This window comes from Macrosteles quadrilineatus, unplaced genomic scaffold (assembly GCF_028750875.1).
Source record: "Macrosteles quadrilineatus isolate MER2022 unplaced genomic scaffold, UCM_ALF_1.0 Scaffold_2__2_contigs__length_208266976, whole genome shotgun sequence".
Taxonomy (NCBI): domain Eukaryota; kingdom Metazoa; phylum Arthropoda; class Insecta; order Hemiptera; family Cicadellidae; genus Macrosteles; species Macrosteles quadrilineatus.
The window spans coordinates 16482828-16502770 of record NW_026542595.1 but is presented as its reverse complement, the minus strand read 5'-3'; the positions used below and the strand labels follow the sequence as shown (position 1 = coordinate 16502770).

General features: G+C 36.0%; 1 protein-coding gene across 8 annotated transcripts in view; it reads right to left on the bottom strand.

Annotated features, from left to right (window-relative positions):
• Positions 1-854: 854 nt before the first annotated feature.
• The window catches only part of LOC128985889 (probable isoaspartyl peptidase/L-asparaginase GA20639), a 208148-nt gene continuing 189059 nt past the window's right edge, over positions 855-19943 (bottom strand). For all 8 annotated transcript variants that reach the window (XM_054405861.1, XM_054405862.1, XM_054405857.1 and 5 more), the window contains 2 exons: positions 12411-12646; positions 855-1137 (listed from right to left, as the gene is read on the bottom strand). In XM_054405861.1, coding sequence (XP_054261836.1) covers positions 935-1137; positions 12411-12646 — 439 coding nt within the window. In that variant the 3' untranslated portion in view covers positions 855-934. The remainder of the gene's footprint in view (positions 1138-12410; positions 12647-19943) is intronic.

Genomic DNA, 19943 nt, shown 5'->3' with positions numbered 1-19943 from the left:
CCAATAGATGTAATCAATGCCAAATTTAAAGTTCTACAATCTTTATAATATTATATATTATAGTCATATTTTGAGTAATTAAGGCGCAAAATTGAAATAAAAAGAAATATATCATTATGTTTTTATAAATTATAAACTTTGAAAAGTAATACTGACCTTGAAACAAATTATATATATTTAATATATGGTATGTTTGAGTAGGGAATTTAACCAAAAACATTTTAAAATAACTTGCATTGCTCTAGCTTAAATAGGTTTTTAATTACATTGGTTTAAGTGAAAGCTTACTGTAATTTACGTTTCCCGCCATTTTCCAAGATGGCGGCTGTTGCCCAAGGGTACCAAAAAAGTACCCGGTGGTTTTAGGGTCTACTTACCCCATTGTATCACATATTAACAATAAAAAAAAAACTTAATAGGACAAAACCAGGTTTGGGTCAATTCTGCCGGACTATATGCATCATCACACTCCATTTACTTTGTACCTAAACCAACAAATTTTTGTAACAGTTATGACCAGCAACCATGTATATATATATATATATATACTTATATATACTTATATATAGTATATCTGATAATTCTGGGTACCTGTTTGAGGCTGCAGTCAAGGGGGTCCACATCCTTTACTTGAGGCACATTGATATAAAATTCTAATGAGTTTTTGTGAAAGTTATGAATTAAAGTTTTGGTATTATAGGAATGTGAAAATATTTAAAAGAAATATGTATACTGTTGTATATTTTTTTATTATTTTCATTTGATTTTTTTCTACTGAGCAATTTGAATTTGGAAATTCTGTTATGAGGTCAGGGACGATCAGACTGGAAAATGTGTCAGTAAATTAGACAATAGACAATAGACATATATCCTTTATTACAATTTCATCAAGCTTAAAACTGAAAAATATAATATTTTTTTAAATTTGCTTAGCTCAAACTTTATCTACTAAATGTTGGCCGTGCTCTATTCCATAGTGGAGCTCATCGCCCAGTTGGTAAGCCCAAGCCATTCTCTTCGAGGTGAAGAATACACCCACTTCCCCTCTAGATGAGATGGTGATTGCTCCTCCCGTGTTGTTTAGTCTCTTGGTCATACCCTCACACTGGTCCTTTGTACCTTCTTGAGCCGATTTACCTGGAAACAAAAGTCAAAAATAAGAAAAACCAGAACAATAAAGTGGAAAATTTTTCTATAAAACAGATTACTTTAACTTTTTATGTCATGTAATATGGATGGATAACAACTTAACGGGATCACATCATTTGTCCGAGTTTTCAACTGTCCGAGTTTTTTAAAAATTACAAAATATTTGAAAAATCAGTTGTTTGAGTTTTCATTTGTCAGAGTTTTGATAAATAACTAATAATAATTAGATAAATCAACTGTCCCGAGTTTTCATTTGTCCGAGTTTATTAAATTATTTTTAAAAATATCGAAATATCAAGTGTCCGAGTTTTCAACTGTCCGAGTATGGTTTAAATAATAATAATATTTTGTTAAATCAACTGTCCGAGTTTTCATTTGTACGAGTTTTTAAATTATTTAAAAAAATATCAAAATATCAACTGTCTGAGTTTTCAACTGTCCGAGTAGGGTCAACATCAAAATTTGACACTGCGCGACGAGACTAGAGTGTCTAAAGCGCCTGGTCAGAAGTCGATGTAAACCCCTTCTGCGAAGGAGTGAGGCATTGTGCGAGCCGCGAGAGCCCCTCACGTCGAATTAAGAAAATATATTTTATTTTTATTATAAGACTAATATTTACAATTATTAATTATAAAATTAAACTGTCATCACCTAACAAAACCAACAAAACTTGCTGATAATATAAAATACCCCCGCTGCAGCAAACCTGCAGACAAAGCGAATTTCAACTTGTCTGATTACATATTTACTAAAATATTTCCATAAATAAGCGAGTGCTTAGGTTTGCTGCTACGGGGAAGGTAAACAGTGTTTTTTGACCATACGTCAATAGTATAGGATCAAATAAATAAAATTTCAAAATTTGGTCAACATATCAATAAACAAGAAAACTAAAACCGTTTTCATCTTCTCCATAAGAATAACATGGGAATTTTAAATTTCCCTTTTTTTTTTCGTAACCATTAGGCATACAACAATGCTTCAATATACTAAATTATTTCTTTTTTTAGTTCTACAAAATGGTTGTAAAATATATTCCAAAATGTTATGATTTTAGGGTCAAAAATGGGAAAACCCCATTTTTACCCCATAAATCTTCGTTCCCATTATCCGATCATGCTGGTTCGCGAACTCGTTTGAATAAATGTATGTTTGCACGTTTATACCAAATTTCATCAAAATCGGATCACTTTTGTTCGAGTTATCGTGCTAACGGACATATATATATATATATATGCTATGTTTTACTCTTATCTTTCGATGTAAACAATATGTATACGAATATTCCAACCAAAGAAACATAATCTATATTGAAAAGAAACCTAATAAACCACAACAAATTGAAAATAAATGAAATATATGATATTTTCAAACTTGCAGAGGTAAATGTTAAGCAAAATTACATTAGTTATGATTCGTCTTTCTATCTTCAAGAAGATGGTCTACCAATGGGATCTCCCCTTTCAGGACTTTTATCAGAAATCTTAATGACAGAAATGGAAAAATCCAAAATTATTAATGAAACAAATCCATTCATAAACAACATTGTTTATTGGTACAGATATGTAGATGACATTTTATGTTTATTTAAAGGCAATGACAATGAATCTGAACTATTATTAACGTATCTGAACAATATTAATAAGAAAATTAAATTCACCAAAGAAACCCAACAAAAAAAATCAATTTCCTAGATCTAACAATTTCCATCCAAAACAACAAACATTCTTTTAACATATTCAGAAAACCCACAACTACAGACATAATAATTCCAAAAAATTCGAATCATCCATGGACACACAAAATTGCAACTTTTCATTCATTAATACACAGATTAGTCAACGTTCCTTTAAATAAAGAAAATTACAAGAAAGAAGTCGACACTATAAAATATCTAGCTGAAAAAAATGGATATAGAAGCAAAATGATTGATAATATGATCAAGAAGAAAATTAAGAAAAGAAATGAATTAAAATCAAACTTAGAAAACAATTCTAAACACAAAGAAGAAAAGAAATTCATGTGCGTCCCATACAACAACAATTTTAACAAAGCAATCAGGAAAACATTCAAACATACCCCAGTAAAATTAAGCTACAGAACAAAAAATAACATTTTTAAAATCATACACAAACACAATAAAACCAACAATCCTATAACAAACAATACAGCAAACATATACAATGCATCTGGTATCTACAAAATTAAATGTTCTGACTGTAACAACTTCTACATTGGACAAACCTATCGAAATTTTAAAGTTAGATTCAACGAACATATACAGGCATATAAATCGATGAACAAAACATCAATGAAATCAAATTTTGCAGATCATTTACTAAAATCCAAACATAAGTTTACTAAGTTCGAAGAAAACTTAAAAATATTAGAAATTGAAAAAGACAGAGAAAAATTGAATGTAAAAGAAGAAATTAATATTTATATGAACTACAAAAATAACAAATCAAATATTTTAAATACAATGATTCCAAAATTGAATAATCCAATATATGAAACAATAGCAAAATTGAGAAAATATTAATGAAAATAACTACAACACATCATATAGTAGTATACAGGGTGAATAAAAAGTCAAGACCCCCCCCTCTAATATTTTTCCAAGTAAATATACAGAGATATCCTTTTGGTGGTCGAGCAATCTCAGCAGGAAGTTTCATTTTATCATTTTGAAATTTTTGAGTGTCCCCCCAAAAGGGGGGATTTGGGGGGAAACTCAAATATTTTAAATGTAAACCCCCTTCAAGTGACACCTCATTTTGAAGTGTTTACAAAAACTTAAAGAATGGTGAAAACTAGAGGTTGTTATCTCTTCTCTATCCAAAATAATAGCCCGTCAAATGTTGTGGAAAATCAATGGTAAAATTGATAATATTGGCTGCCATTTTGGATAGAGAAGAGATAGCGAGCTCTGGTTTTCACCATTCTTTAAATTTTTGTAAACACTTCAAAATGAGGTGTCACTTGAAGGGGGTTTACATTAAAAATTTTTGAGTGTCCCCCCAAAAGGGGGGATTCGGGGGACAACTAAAAATGTTTCAATAGAAACCCCTATCAAGTGACACCTCATTTTGAAGTGTTTACAAAAACTTAAAGAATGGTGAAAACCAGAGCTCGCTATCCCTTCTCTATCCAAAATGGCAGCCAATATTAACAATTTTACCATTGATTTTCCACAACATTTGACGGGCTACCATTTTGGACAGAGAAGAGATAGCGGCCTCTAGTTTTCACCATTCTTTAAGTTTTTGTAAACACTTCAAAATGAGGTGTCACTTGAAGGGGGTTTACATTTAAAATATTTGAGTTGCCCCCCAAATCCCCCCTTTTGGGGGACCCTCAAAAATTTCAAAATGATAAAATGAAACTTTCTGCTAAGATTGCTCGACCACCAAAAGGATATCTCTGTATATTTACTTGGAAAAATATTAGAGGGGGGGGGTCTTGACTTTTTATTCACCCTGTATAAATTAATCAATGAAGACAAAATTATGTTACAAGTTAGAAAAGTTTTATAAAATCATATGTTATTTATTTATTTACATATCTTATTTTGATTTTTGTTTACTTTGAAAATGGCCTTAGAGCCGTAACTATAGTCAGTAAATATTTTAATAAATAATTTTACTTGGGTACTAAGTTTATTAATGTTTAATCTATCTTCTATACTATTATAAAAAAGAGGTGGTGTCTGTGTGTATGGGAAAAGTAAACGCGAAAACTACTGGTCGGATCGGGCTGAAATTCGGCATGATGATAGCTCATATTCCCGATTAACATATAGGCATATTTTTATCCCAAAAATCCTTCCAGGCTCCGCCCCAGTGGCTCTGGAGCAAAGGTTCCCATGTTAACCTTATGAGAAATGGAATTAATGAATCTTAACAGCTGTTTCAATTAAACAAGTTGGTTCTGTTCTATGATTTTCAATAGCATTAAAGTTACAAGGATTACCAACAGGGTGCAGCACTAGCATTATTTCTTTTACATTTATGACAACAGCTAATTTGCAACCAAAAGGTGAGTGAGCGTAGCGAACGAACTTCAACCTGGAGGCGAGTGAGCGTAGCGAACGAGCTAACCTGAAGGCAAGTGAGCGTAGCGAACGAGCTAACCTGAAGGAAAGTGAGCGCAGCGAACGAGCTCCAACCTAAAGGTGAGTGAGCGTAGCGAACAAACTTCAAAAAGAACCGAAATTTCTTAAACCATGTCCTCACTCATAACTGCTATAAGCATTTGATACTTATATGCCAACCCCGTACGAAGGACGGGTACTCTGCTAGTACTATTATAAAAAAGAGGTGGTTGCTGTATGTGTGTATGTGTGTATGGGAAAAGTAAATTCGAAAAATACTGGTCGGATTGGGCTGAAATTTGGCATGATGATAGCTCACATTCCCGATTAACATATAGGCATATTCTTATTTCAAAAATCCTTTCGGGCTCCGCCCCAGTGGCTCTGGAGTTTCCCATGTTAACCTTATGAGAAATGGAATTATTGAATCTTAACAGCTGTTTCAATTAAACAAGTTGGTTCTTTTCTATGATGTTCAATAGCATTAAAGTTACAAGGATTACCAACAGGGTGCAGCACTATTATTTCTTTTACATTTATGACAACAGCTAATTTGCAACCAAAAGGTGAGTGAGCGTAGCGAACGAACTTCAACCTGGAGGCGAGTTAGCGTAGCGAACGAGCTAACCTGAAGGCAAGTGAGCGCAGCGAACGAGCTCCAACCTAAAGGTGAGTGAGCGTAGCGAACGAGCTCCAACCTAAAGGTGAGTGAGCGTAGCGAACAAACTTCAACCAGGACGTGATTGAGCCATGCGAACGAGATAATCTTGAAAATTAAGAAGTTAAATGGTGCAAAGCCCGCGGGTTACAGCTAGTCTTTATATATATATATAATAAATATATAATGGGAAGTTATAAATCTGAAATGTTACAAATCGAACCACAGGGCTTTTCACTAAGTTAATTTAAACTTTTGGGAATTCAACATGGCCCTCATGGGGTAATTGGTTGCCATGACATTATTTGCTATATAGCAATAAAAAGGTAAACAAGAGTCGCAGCATATGTTAGTCAACGAATCATCTAAATAGCACATTACAAAATAATACTGTACCGAGAAAAACGGAAGAACAATCGGATTAATATCATTGAGCTACAAATAGATTAATTTACTACAAATTAATAACCAAAGATTATGGCCGTCAGAATAATGATCCACAAAATTTAATATATTGTTTCAATTGAATTTAATACCATCGATGTTAATTAACATTTTTTTTATATACATATAAAGTCATTCCTTGAGTGTACAGCAGACTAAATTATAAGAATTTTAGTTTTTTAAATAGCAACCTATTAAATGAAGTACAAAGGAATAAGGATTTATTTTCACAGATAAAAATATTGTGAAACAAGTAACAACATATAAGATTAACTAGATACAGTTTACATTAGCGTAATCAGCAACTTAGCCAAATGTATTTACATAACTATTAACTACATTATTAACATACATTTATACATTACACATATACATTTAACATTTCATACATTACAACTTGCATTAATAGCTTTTATCATAATTAAAAACAAGTAGGAAACTTGTTTTTCGAAGATTTGCAGAAAAAACCTATATTTGATTATTTATTAAGCAAAAACTATTTACGCAACTTATTAATGTCCCTAAACATAGAAATAATTTATAAACATGTTTCACTCAGTTTGGATTTGTTTTCCATCGAATTCTGTGTTTTTTAATCATTTAATCATTAATCATTTAATCATCATAAGTGCAAATGATTGATCCAATTATTGCTCTGCAAACTGGACATGTTAATGGTAACCGAATATTGGTGCTCATTATGTCACCGTTGGCATCGGTTACCTCGTAGTAATTGGATGAATTTGCGAAGGTTAAAGCACATGAATGACAAAAGGGCTGGTGTCCACATGGACTACAGTTTCTGTTTGCTTGCATTGTCTGACATTTAATGCAGACTTCCGGGCTGCCTTCTTCACATTCCAATTCTTCATTGCTTAAGTCGTTTAGCGAATGCTTAATTTCATCCGCCTGCTGCTGAACGTCCTCAAGCGACATAAAAACAACTCAACTCAATAGATAGAAGATAGATCCTCTCGCACAATGCCTGACTCCTTCGCAGAAGGGGTTTACATCGACTTCTGACCAGGCGCTTTAGACACGCTAGTCTCGGCGCGCAGTGTCACATTTTGATGTTGACCCTACTCGGACAGTTGAAAACTCGGACAGTTGATATTTTGATACTTTTTTTAATAATTTAAAAACTCGGACAGTTGATTTAACGAAATATTATTATTATTTAAACCATACTCGGACAGTTGAAAACTCGGACAAATGAACCTCACCCAACTTAACTAATTGAGCTTTGTCTGTTTTTTACAATGGGGAGTTGGTATCTAAACACACTTAACAACAACAAAAAACTATTACTATTTTATCAAAAGTTGGTGATCCTTAATAGCTTTATTAATAGATAACAACGGGTTTTAAATCAGGTTTAAGATTTTTCCGTGTTCGCAGATTATGATAGGCGTTCCTGTGATGGCGTGAGATGTTCACAATTTTGTCGCGATATATGGTGACGATAACGATACCCCTCATAGCGTGAGATGTCAACGATTTTATGGAAAATGCAGGTGACGATGATGATGTCTGATGGCAGGAGATGTTAACGATTTTCCACGATCGCAGGTGACGTTAATCATGTCCACGTGATAGCGGGAGATATTCCCGATTTTACGGCTATTGCAGATGACCATGATGATGTCCCCGTCATAGCGGGATAAGTTGATTTTTCTGCGATCGGAAGTGAAGTTAATCATGATGGCGGGACATTTTCACAAATTTGCTGCGATCGTAGGAAATTATTTTTTTCGGCGCCCCCTGGCTGGATCCACCACTGACCATTAGACAATACGCCCCAGCTATTATTAGCAAGAATCATCACTCAATTAAACTTACATTTTAAAACTTTCATTTTATGACACAATCATGACGTTTGCTACTATATTATCTTAAATAATAAAATTTAATTAACTTTTCAAACTTATTAAGGGACAAGGTAGCTGCCGAGGCCTATTTTCAAATTTTCGGCGTAATGCCAACTTTTACTGTTATTTATATTTTGATATTTATACTTTAATTGTGTTTATATTACACTAATCCAACAACATATACTTTAGAACTGTTAAAATAAATGTTAAAAAATATGTGACCGATTGGGTCGGTAGCGATTTTTTTCAACGAATATTCATTGAAAAAAATTGCTGCCGGCCCGATCGGTCCCACGTTTATACCGTTTAGAGGTTGGCACCGTGTCAGCTGTTCCCGCGCAAAGGCTCTTGGTCTATTTTTTCACTGATCTGCAATGCTCCCGCCATCAGTTTCGCGCCTTTATGTCAGTCTGAGTCTAGGCCTACCTCGAGCTGTTGTTCGTGTTGTGTTTTCTGTCTAAGTTTGGCTCATTGTATTATGTTAGTTCAATATGGGTGATAATCTAGGCAGTGATGATATAGTAAGAGCAATCAAAGCTCCTTCTAGTGAATTTGACCAAAATATGGATGGTGTAAGTGATGATGGTTGGGGCAGTAATGTAAACAGTGAGATGGACGACACAGATGATGACCCGGATTTCAACCCTACTGATGACTCAGAGGCAGGCAGTGCCATCGATGACAATGAGGTTGGTTTTATAGAAAGTGTGAATGGTACGGATGAAATGATTGATTCTCTTAGTGAAAATATGACTGTAGCGAGTGAAAGTGATAAAAATAGAAATGGAAGATTACACTATTAACTTAGGAGAAATATTTATTAGTTTTAAAACACAGAACAAAAAGTTAAAGATGAAAAAAGATGAACTTGATAAATGGCAGCCGTTTGAAGGCAAACAGAAAAACATTGTTTTTGAAGGATCATCGAGGTATGCTTTCGGCCTGCCCCAAAATGCAAAACCAGAAGAATTTTTGTATGCATTTTTAACAGATGATTTACTAGAAATGATGGTAGATGAAACTAATCGCAATGCTGATCAAGTTATAAGTACACTGTGATTGAATCGTAGTAGCAGACTCTGTAAATGGTGGCCTACCTATCCAAATGAGATGAAAAAATTTCTCGGCCTTTTACTATGGATGGGTCTAGTGCCAATGTCACGGCTGACAGACTACTGGTCGAAAAACTTATTGTATAAGAATGTTGTTGCTGGTAAGGTAATGAGCAGAAACCGTTTCCAATTGCTTTTGAGATTCTGGCATTTAACGACAATTTGAACATGGAGCGAGATGGCCGACTAGGTAAAATATCTCCTCTGATCAAAATCCTGAACAACTCCTTCAAGACTAACAAAACTCCTGGCAAAGATGTGGTTATCGACGAGAGTATGATCCCTTTCAGAGGAAGACTTCTATTTCGCCAATACCTTCCAAATAAAACCCACAAGTACGGCATTAAGGTATTTAAAATATGCAACACTGCTGGCTACACGTACAAGATGAAAGTTTACATGGGCTCTGGGACAGGAACTGAAGATAACCTGACATTAGCAGCATCAGTTGTAATGGACCTCATGAGAGATTATTTGGACCAAGGGCATACACTGTATGTTGATAATGTTTACACCTCCGTTGATCTTGCCAATATGCTTCTAGCAAGGAATAATCACCTTGTTGGAAGTGTTATCAGCAACAGGGCCTGGTTCCCTCGTAAAAAAACCATTGGCACTAATTCCGATGACCCCATGAAGAAGGGTGAAATGAGATGTCTTGAATACCCAAGTGGTATCATTTACACCAAATGGTAAGAGGGAAGTGAGAATGATGTCAACCAAACATCCTCCTGACTATGTTGATACAGGGGAAAAAACCAGGCAGGGCGAACCCATTCTGAAACCTGTTGTCATCGTCGAGTACAACAAGGCGAAGATGGGGATTGATGTCAGTGACCAGATGTCGTCGTACAGCACAGCCATTAGAAAATCTATGCGACGGTACCATAAGGTCGCAGAAGAGTTCCTACTGGGTACAGCGGTCGTCAATGAGTGGCTCGCCTACAAGGATGCAGCTGGGGTCAACTCTCAGAGTAAGAATAAGCATCTCTACTCCATTACGACCTTCAGTGAAAAGATTGTGTACGCACTACTAGGGTTGCAAAATGGACAAATCGAGCCAATGAAACATGTTGGACATCACCACTTGTCTGAAACGGTGATATTTGTAGGCGAGGGTAAGAACAAAAGGAGAGCCCGGAAGAATTGTAAAGTGCGCTATGCAACCGCTTCAAGAGCTACTATGCAAGAGCTTCACGAACTGGAGACCGAAAAATAACAAAGAACCTCAGGAAGATCACTACATTTTGTGAATCGTGTCCTGGGAAACCATTTCTTTGTAAAGATTGTTTCAAGAACTTACATAAATAGGCAAGACCCTTGTGAACTCTGGTAGTTATTCTGTACGATTGTATTTTTCACATTTAGTGCTTTGTTTTCTCCCATGTAGGTGACTTGAAATGTTATTTGAAATGTAAATGTTAACTGTCATTTCAACAAAAATTACGTAATTTCTTTCATTTCAAATATGTAGTTTTAGCATAAGTATACAACGTGTTGCGAAATTAAAAACTATCTTGTCAATATACGGTTTAATCTTTATTACATTCCTAACAAGTTTATTACAGTTAGATTCAAGTTTTATTCATATTTCAGCACTAACAATGATGTTAAAGTTAGAAAAAAATGTGCCGACCCGATCGGTCGGCAAAATATAGCCTATTGGTAGTCGATGTATAAGTAAAATAAAAAAATTTGTGACTAAAATTAACATTCTATAACATATTAGCATGGTTTTCTCAGATTAGAACTATTTAAAAAGTCCCCAACAACCACTGATAAAAGTCACGGATCAATTTACTTAAGTCATGCAAAATCCCGCTGCCGACCTGATCGGGTCGGCGTGGCAGCTAACGTGTTAACGAGTACTTAGGTTTGCTGCAACAGGGAGGGTAAAAGTGCTTTTGTTGTAAAATCTTAATAGTTTAGTAAGAAATTACAGTAGACTCCCTCTTATCCGGATACCTTTTAACCAGACATCGGTTTAACCGGACTACACTCGACGGAAATGACATCTCTTTAACCGGACAATTTTTATCAGCACATTGGTTTAACCGGACTAGATCGACAGGAAGTCGTTGGTACTTTAACAACTGTTCTTGTGGGAAAGATTTGAGACCAGTGATCACAAGTCTAAATTCAATGCTCTCCTAAATTTAAGTCGAATATCACTGTAAACGGTCCATTTTAATGAGTTTTTGGTGACGTCAACTTAACCGGAAAAACCGTTATCCAGACTGGCCTTGGTCCCGAGGAGTCCGGATAAGAGGGAGTCTACTGTAATGTATTTTCCAAATTCGATAAAAATATGTCCATAAACAAGAAAACTACAACAGTTGACTTATTCTCCATAAAAATAACATGGGGATTTTAAATTTACTATGTTTTGGAATTTTCTCCCTAACCATTAGGCGCACAAAAACGCTTCACTGTACTAAATTATTTGTTTTTTTTAAGCTCTACAAAATGGTTTGGAAAGAAATCGCTAAATTTTGTGCTTTTATGGTCATAAATGGGGAAAAACCTATTTTTATTTTTATCCCATAAAACCCCCCATAAACCCCCACTCCCATAGTCCGATCATGCTGGTTCGCGAACTCGTTAAAATAAATGTAGGTTTACACGTTTATACTAAATTTATTCAAAATCGGATCATTTTTACTCGAGTTATCGTGCTAACGGACACATATATATAAATATATATCTATATATCCATATGAATTTGAACGGATGGTGTTTTTGGCCTCTAGGGACCTCAAAACGAAAAAGTAAATGGGTCCCGGGTCCAGGTCTTACCATGAGTACTACGGTAATAGCTTATTCCCTATTTGGGAAATTGGCTAAAAAACTAAATACTATTCAGAAAGGGTATTTTTTTAAATTATTGTCAATTTACAAATAAAGCAGTTTGAATTTGAAAAGTAACAAAACCTATATTTGATCTTTGCTGACACAATTTTTCGCCATAGAAGTAATGAGTTGATAAGAAAGCTGTGTACAGGTCCATATGTGGCCAGACAGGTCTACAAACAATAATTTCAGTATTAGTTTTAACTAATTTACGAATTCTTTAGCTGACTCACCAGAAGCGATATCAGCCAGTATGCGCTGCGCTAGGTTGTACCTCATGATAGTCTCCCCATGGCCAGTGGTGGACACTGTCCCTCGCTCATCGTCTGCATACCCTCCACACCCCAGCAATGGCGTGTCACCAATGCGACCGTTGTACTTGCCTGTGATACCTCCAGTAGAAGTGGCTGAGGCCATGTGTCCGGCTGCATCTATGGCAACACTGCCCACTGTGCCCACCCCTACCTCTCTGTAGAAGTACAAATGTTTGACAAATACATTTACTAACAAATCAGTTGATTTAAAGGCTGGAGGAGAAAGATAAATATAAAATAATGTTTACCCAACCCGCCATGTTAAACTTTCCTATCCCAAGCATGATGTAAACAACTTCTTTACTTCACAAGTGAAGTAATGTTTCAAAAACTCACTAGGTGAAGTAATGAATTTATATAACATTTATATAATTTATATAACATTGAGTCCTCAACTTAATAAAACATACCTCTATGGAGCCAACGGCGTTCAAGGCTAGAAATCAGCTGTGTGCTTGAATGTTATTGTTATGCTTTAACGTATTTAGATTATAAAAGGTATAATGTTACCTGGATCTGCCAGAGTAATCCAAAGGCTGTCTGTCGAGACTACGCGTTTCGAAGCAATAATAGCTTCATCATCAGGTCTTCAAGAAAACTTTTCAATCGTCAGAGGTCGTCAAATAAATTTAATTTTTACAAACATATATACGAAAAATAGTAGGCCTACGAACCGCGTGCGCACACTTAGACAGGTTTGTCATGACTCAAGGAGTCATATTCAATATTTTTTCAATATTTTTTTAAAGTATTTTCCTAACCTAGCTTTTATTTTTAAAAGAACGTTACTGTTAGAAGATGAGTGAAATGGATAATGAAAAATATTGTACGTAACCCCCTGTATAATGGGTATATGGGTCAGGTAAAATCTTGTACGTTACATGCTACGCAAGAGCGTGTTTACATCACTTAGGTGAATTATGCAACTCGCTTCCGCTTGTTGCACAACATTCACCTGCGTGATGTAAAAACGCTCTTACTACACTTGTAATGTAAATGGCTATTATTATCATTGTCGATTAATTTTGATGTCGGTTTTTAATCCTTAAATGTTTCCGAAGCTACAGTAGTAGGGGAAGCCAGAAGCGGGGGATAATAAGAGAAAAAAGGGGTAATAAGAGAACCCTAATTTGTATGTCTAAATCTAATAGGAGTAAAAGAATGAAAACATCAAGCAATAAGTGGTCCATGTGGTGATGTGAACAAATAATTTGGAAGATCTATGACTTTTAAAATTGGTAAAAAAAAATTTTCTCTAATTACCCCATAGATTTCTCCTACCAGTCCTACCCCAAGTGGAGTAATAAGAGATGAGGCTGTGATTTTCTTATTTGAAAGTATTCTGAAGTTTATGGGGTATAAAGAGAAACATTATATTAAGAAAAGCTTGAGAGGGTGGGGAAATATAATTTTTTTAAAAAACTTATTAAATATTGAATATAACGCTGTCAAAATTTAAGCGTAAAATTACAGAAATGAGGATTTCTTGAATGGTAAATATGCTAGAGCACCCAAACTTCAGTTTGTTTCACCTTAGGACATGAATGAAAAAGGAACAGTGTAATAAAAAAATCTAACTGCTTAAATTTCTTTAGTTTATATCCAAACAAATGCCCCGCTGCAGCAAACCTGCCGACTAAGCGAATTTCCATTTGCCTGAATTTATTTAACCCCGGTGACACTTCGCAATTGCTTGAATTCGAGCAACAGGTACACTAGTTTATCTATTAAATTAATATTATAGGTTAAACGAGTTCCTAGGTTTGCTGCTACAAGGAAACTAATAAAGTGTGTTTTTAGTCAAATATAGCTTAGTAAAGGATAAACAAATTTGCCAAGTTAGATCAAAATATATGAATATAATATTAGTAAGATATCTATAAATAGGCAAACTACAACATTTTACAATATTCTCCATAAGAATAATGTGGGAATTTTAAATGAAATTTTTTTTGAATTTTCTCCGTAACCAATAAAAAACTGTACAAAAAAACTTTGATATACTAAATTATTAGTTTTTTAAGCTTTTTAAAAAGGTCTGGAGAGAATTTGGGAAATTTTGTGTTTTGAGGGGAAAAAATGAGAAAACCCCAATTTTACCCCATAAAACCCTTTGTTATAGTCTGTCTAAAATAATTGTGCGGTTGGAATTCAACATATGATTTCCCTATCATGGTAAATCTCCCACTCATTTACCCTTTTCTACACTGAAATCCCCCGTAACAATCATCTGTTTTATATTGCAGACAGGTTTTTTAGGAAGCATTTGTTTATTATGATTGAACTACACACATAATAAAACAATAAGATTTATTTTAACAATAAATAATCTACGTCAATTTTATAATGTCGATATTGTAGCACAACGGATTGAGTTATCAAATAATTAAATAACTTACGTCATCAATCCATAAATTTCTGTGGAGTACGCGTTTCAACCATTAGGTCATCCTCAGCTCCACTGTCACTAGGTTGAATCTGTTTCTATGTTGCTTTGTAGCAACAGCGTCGATTTAAATAAATAGTCCAAACACATTTTACATTTATCACACATACACGACACGTACGAAACATTTAGGTAACGAAATACTATGATATAACACTGTGCGCACAGCTGGACGGGCTCAGGTTTGCGGCTACACTGACTCCACAGAAATTTATGGATTGATGACGTAAGTTATTTAATTAGTATCAATTTTAATTTCACTAAAAGTTTTGTTATAATGTAATATACATAATCCTGGACTAACATTTTTGCTTTTGATGGATTGTTTTAAATACAATTTCAGTTCTGGTAATGTAACTATACATTAGTAAATTAGTTAATATCGTAGTGAACTGGTTTCAAAATTCTAAAGCGATTCTTCACTTCTTTATTTTGTTGTTATTTTAATACCGTTGGTAATAGGAACTTTGTCAATGTCTCTAGCGGAGCCCTAAGGTCAGATCAGGTTGAAAACCATTGGGTTATCCTGTTTATGCCTGAATAATCAGTTTACAACATTAAACTCGTCAGGTAAATGACAAGTAGGAGCATTCAATTTTCTTTTACTGAGGATAAACTAACATAACAAATTGATAATACTATTTGAATGAACGAGTTATGTTTGGAAATACACACAAATTAAACCAATTGTATGTAACAGCTATATTAAAGTTTTTGCATTTTTCATAATTGTATAAATATTTCAAATCCTTAATAATAAAAGGCCAATATGCCTTAGTACACACCAAATAGAAAACAAATCTCGTAAAAACATATAAATTTAATTTGATTTTTAAAACATATATTAAACCACAAAATGAACACAATGATGTAAATTTAACAAATGTTAGTTGTAATGTGGACGTTAAAAAAGTACTGGAGACGTTCCATTACATCATTCACTCTCATAACTGGAAAGTAGATATTCACCACCATTTTCGCTTAAGCCATCAGAGTCAGTGTCATCCTGCAGATTTATAATAAATGCTTTTTTAAATAATTGTGCTATGGGAAGGGAAGGAAACAGGTCCGCGACGTAGGAAGTGGTGAAGGAAGTAGTAAAGGCGAGCTGTCCGGAGTGTGGGAACTGTTTATGACGATTAGATTAAGGTATTTCCAATCCTAAAATACTATGGGAAGGCAGGAAAACAGGTCCGCGACTTAGGAAGTGGTGAAGGAAGTAGTCAAGGCGAGATGTCCGGAGTGTGGGAACTGTTTATGACGATTAGATTAAGGTATTTCCAATCCTAAAATGCTATGGGAAGGGAGGAAAACAGGTCCGCGACTTAGGAAGTGGTGAAGGAAGTAGTCAAAGCGAGCTGTCCGGAGTGTGGGAACTGTTTATGACGATTATATTAAGGTATTTCCAATCCTAAAATGCTATAGGAAGGGAGGGAAACAGGTCCGCGACGTAGGAAGTGGTGATGGAAGTAGTCAAGGCGAGCTGTCCGGAGTGTGGGAACTGTTTATGACGATTAGATTAAGGTATTTCCAATCCTAAAATGCTATGGGAAGGGAGGAAAACAGGTCCGCGACGTAGGAAGTGGTGATGGAAGTAGTCAAGGCGAGCTGTCCGGAGTGTGGGAACTGTTTATGACGATTAGAAAAATTAGATTAAGGTATTAGCATTCCTAAAATGCTATGGGAAGGGAGGGAAACAGGTCCGTGACGTAGGAAGTGGTGAAGGAAGTAGTCAAGGCGAGCTGTCCGGAGTGTGGGAACTGTTTATGACGATTAGATAAGGGTATTGGCAATCCTAAAATGCTATGGGAAGGGAAGGAAAGGAAACAGATCCGCGACGTAGGAAGTGGTGAAGGAAGTAGTAAAGGAGAGTTGCCCGGAGTGTGGGATCTGTTTATGACGATAAGATTAAGGTATTTACAATCATAAAATGCTATGGGAAGGGAGGGAAACTTGTCCGTGACTTAGCAAGGAAGGAAGTAGTAAAGGCGAGCGGTCCAGAGTGAGGGAACTATTTATGACAATAAGATTAGGGTATCTGCAATCCTAAAATGCTATGGGAAGGGAGGAAAACAGGTCCGCAACGTAGGAAGTGGTGCAGGAAGTAGTCAAGGCGAGTAGTCCGGAGTGTGGGAACTGTTTATGACGATTATATTAAGGTATTTCCAATCCTAAAATGCTATAGGAAGGGAGGGAAACAGGTCCGCGACGTAGGAAGTGGTGATGGAAGTAGTCAAGGCGAGCTGTCCGGAGTGTGGGAACTGTTTATGACGATTAGAAAAATTAGATTAAGGTATTAGCATTCCTAAAATGCTATGGGAAGGGAGGGAAACAGGTCCGTGACGTAGGAAGTGGTGAAGGAAGTAGTCAAGGCGAGCTGTCCGGAGTGTGGGAACTGTTTATGACGATTAGATAAGGGTATTGGCAATCCTAAAATGCTATGGGAAGGGAAGGAAAGGAAACAGATCCGCGACGTAGGAAGTGGTGAAGGAAGTAGTAAAGGAGAGTTGCCCGGAGTGTGGGATCTGTTTATGACGATAAGATTAAGGTATTTACAATCATAAAATGCTATGGGAAGGGAGGGAAACTTGTCCGTGACTTAGCAAGGAAGGAAGTAGTAAAGGAGAGTTGCCCGGAGTGTGGGATCTGTTTATGACGATAAGATTAAGGTATTTACAATCATAAAATGCTATGGGAAGGGAGGGAAACTTGTCCGTGACTTAGCAAGGAAGGAAGTAGTAAAGGCGAGCGGTCCAGAGTGAGGGAACTATTTATGACAATAAGATTAGGGTATCTGCAATCCTAAAATGCTATGGGAAGGGAGGAAAACAGGTCCGCAACGTAGGAAGTGGTGCAGGAAGTAGTCAAGGCGAGTAGTCCGGAGTGTGGGAACTGTTTATGACGATTAGATAAGGGTATTGTCAATCCTAAAATGCTATGGGAAGGGAGGAAAACAGGTCCGCAACGTAGGAAGTGGTGCAGGAAGTAGTCAAGGCGAGTAGTCCGGAGTGTGGGAACTGTTTATGACGATTAGATAAGGGTATTGGCAATCCTAAAATGCTATGGGAAGGGAGGAAAACAGGTCCGCAACGTAGGAAGTGGTGCAGGAAGTAGTCAAGGCGAGTAGTCCGGAGTGTGGGAACTGTTTATGACGATTAGAAAAATTAGATTAAGGTATTAGCATTCCTAAAATGCTATGGGAAGGGAGGGAAACAGGTCCGTGACGTAGGAAGTGGTGAAGGAAGTAGTAAAGGCGAGCTGTCCGGAGTGTGGGAACTGTTTATGACGATTAGATAAGGGTATTGGCAATCCTAAAATGCTATGGGAAGGGAGGAAAACAGGTCCGCAACGTAGGAAGTGGTGCAGGAAGTAGTCAAGGCGAGTAGTCCGGAGTGTGGGAACTGTTTATGGCGATTATATTAAGGTATTTCCAATCCTAAAATGCTATAGGAAGGGAGGGAAACAGGTCCGCGACGTAGGAAGTGGTGATGGAAGTAGTCAAGGCGAGCTGTCCGGAGTGTGGGAACTGTTTATGACGATTAGAAAAATTAAATTAAGGTATTAGCATTCCTAAAATGCTATGGGAAGGGAGGGAAACAGGTCTGAGGCGTAGCAATTGGTAAAGGAAGTAGTCAAGGCGAGCTGTCCGTAGTGTGGGAACTGTTTATGACGATTAGATTAAACAACCTTAACACCCTTAACAACCTTAGATTAAGATACCTTAAGGTATCTGGAATCCTAAAATGTGATGGGAAGCAGTGTGGAGTTTGGGAATGGATTTATGTATCTGCAATACTAAGACTGCTTTCATAGTAAACTAATGATTTTCCCCGAGCAAAGCTCATTCCCCAGGTACTATACACTAAAGAAAGAATTGAACCCTCACGGCTTAACCCTGGCCTATAGAACGTCTAACAAACTTGGGGCGAAACTAAATAAAAGACTGCCGAATAACAATAAACCGAATGAATTAGCTACTGGTACATATAAAATTAAATATTCAGACTGTCCAAACTATTACATAGGTCAGACCGGCAGATCATTTAAGAAACGTTTTTCCGAACATTTGCCTAAACCAAAACATACAGAACAAAAATCCAAGTTTGCTGAACATTTATTAAATTCAAACCATACTGTTAATAGCTTTAATGAGAATGCAGAAATTCTAAATGTTTGTAAGAAAGGCTTCATCCTTGACACACTCAAAGAATTTGGGATATACAAAGCCACTAAATCCGACCCATACAAAATGCTTAATGAAAAACTTAATTATGGCTCAAATAAATTATTCAATACAGTTTTAGATTACTTTGGTAACAATTATGTTGGCAACATGAGTCCTGGGGGCACAGCTGAAAAACGGAATGGAGTGGGGTAAACAGTCATTGTCGACCAGTTCAGTGACGTGCGCCGGCCGGCCAACTATGTTAAATGTCTACCGTGTTCGTGTTGTGTTTGTGTTCAATATATTTAAGAAGATTTGACGACATTCAATGAATGAAACATTTTAACGTTCTGTTTCGAAAATGACTACTTAGGGGTGACGATGATGATGACTGTGGGAGATTCTTATGATTTCACCGCTATTAGAGGGAATTCCACCACAGGGTTGGGGGCCACTCAATTAATTTGGCCTAGGGCCGCGCGTACCTTAAATCTTGCACTGCTACTCGCACTAGTTACACAAATAACTATTTATTAAATGTATATTTGTTAAGACTTGTACTTCTTTTCTTTACACATTTTAGTCTGAATAGATTTATTATATTTTTAATTTAAGAGCACTAGAGACAGTGGGATCAAGTAATTAATAATTATGAATTGACAAGCCCAGTTTCCAAGTTATGACTAGTTCCTTATCGAATTACATTTTAATAAATACACATTTTTGCGGTCACAAGGAGAAACTGCCAGCAGATAATAAAGAGTTAACTGTAAACAAAATCCATCCTCAAGGTAATCCCCAGTGGTTTTTAAAACATCCTCTATTAATTCAAAGAAGATTT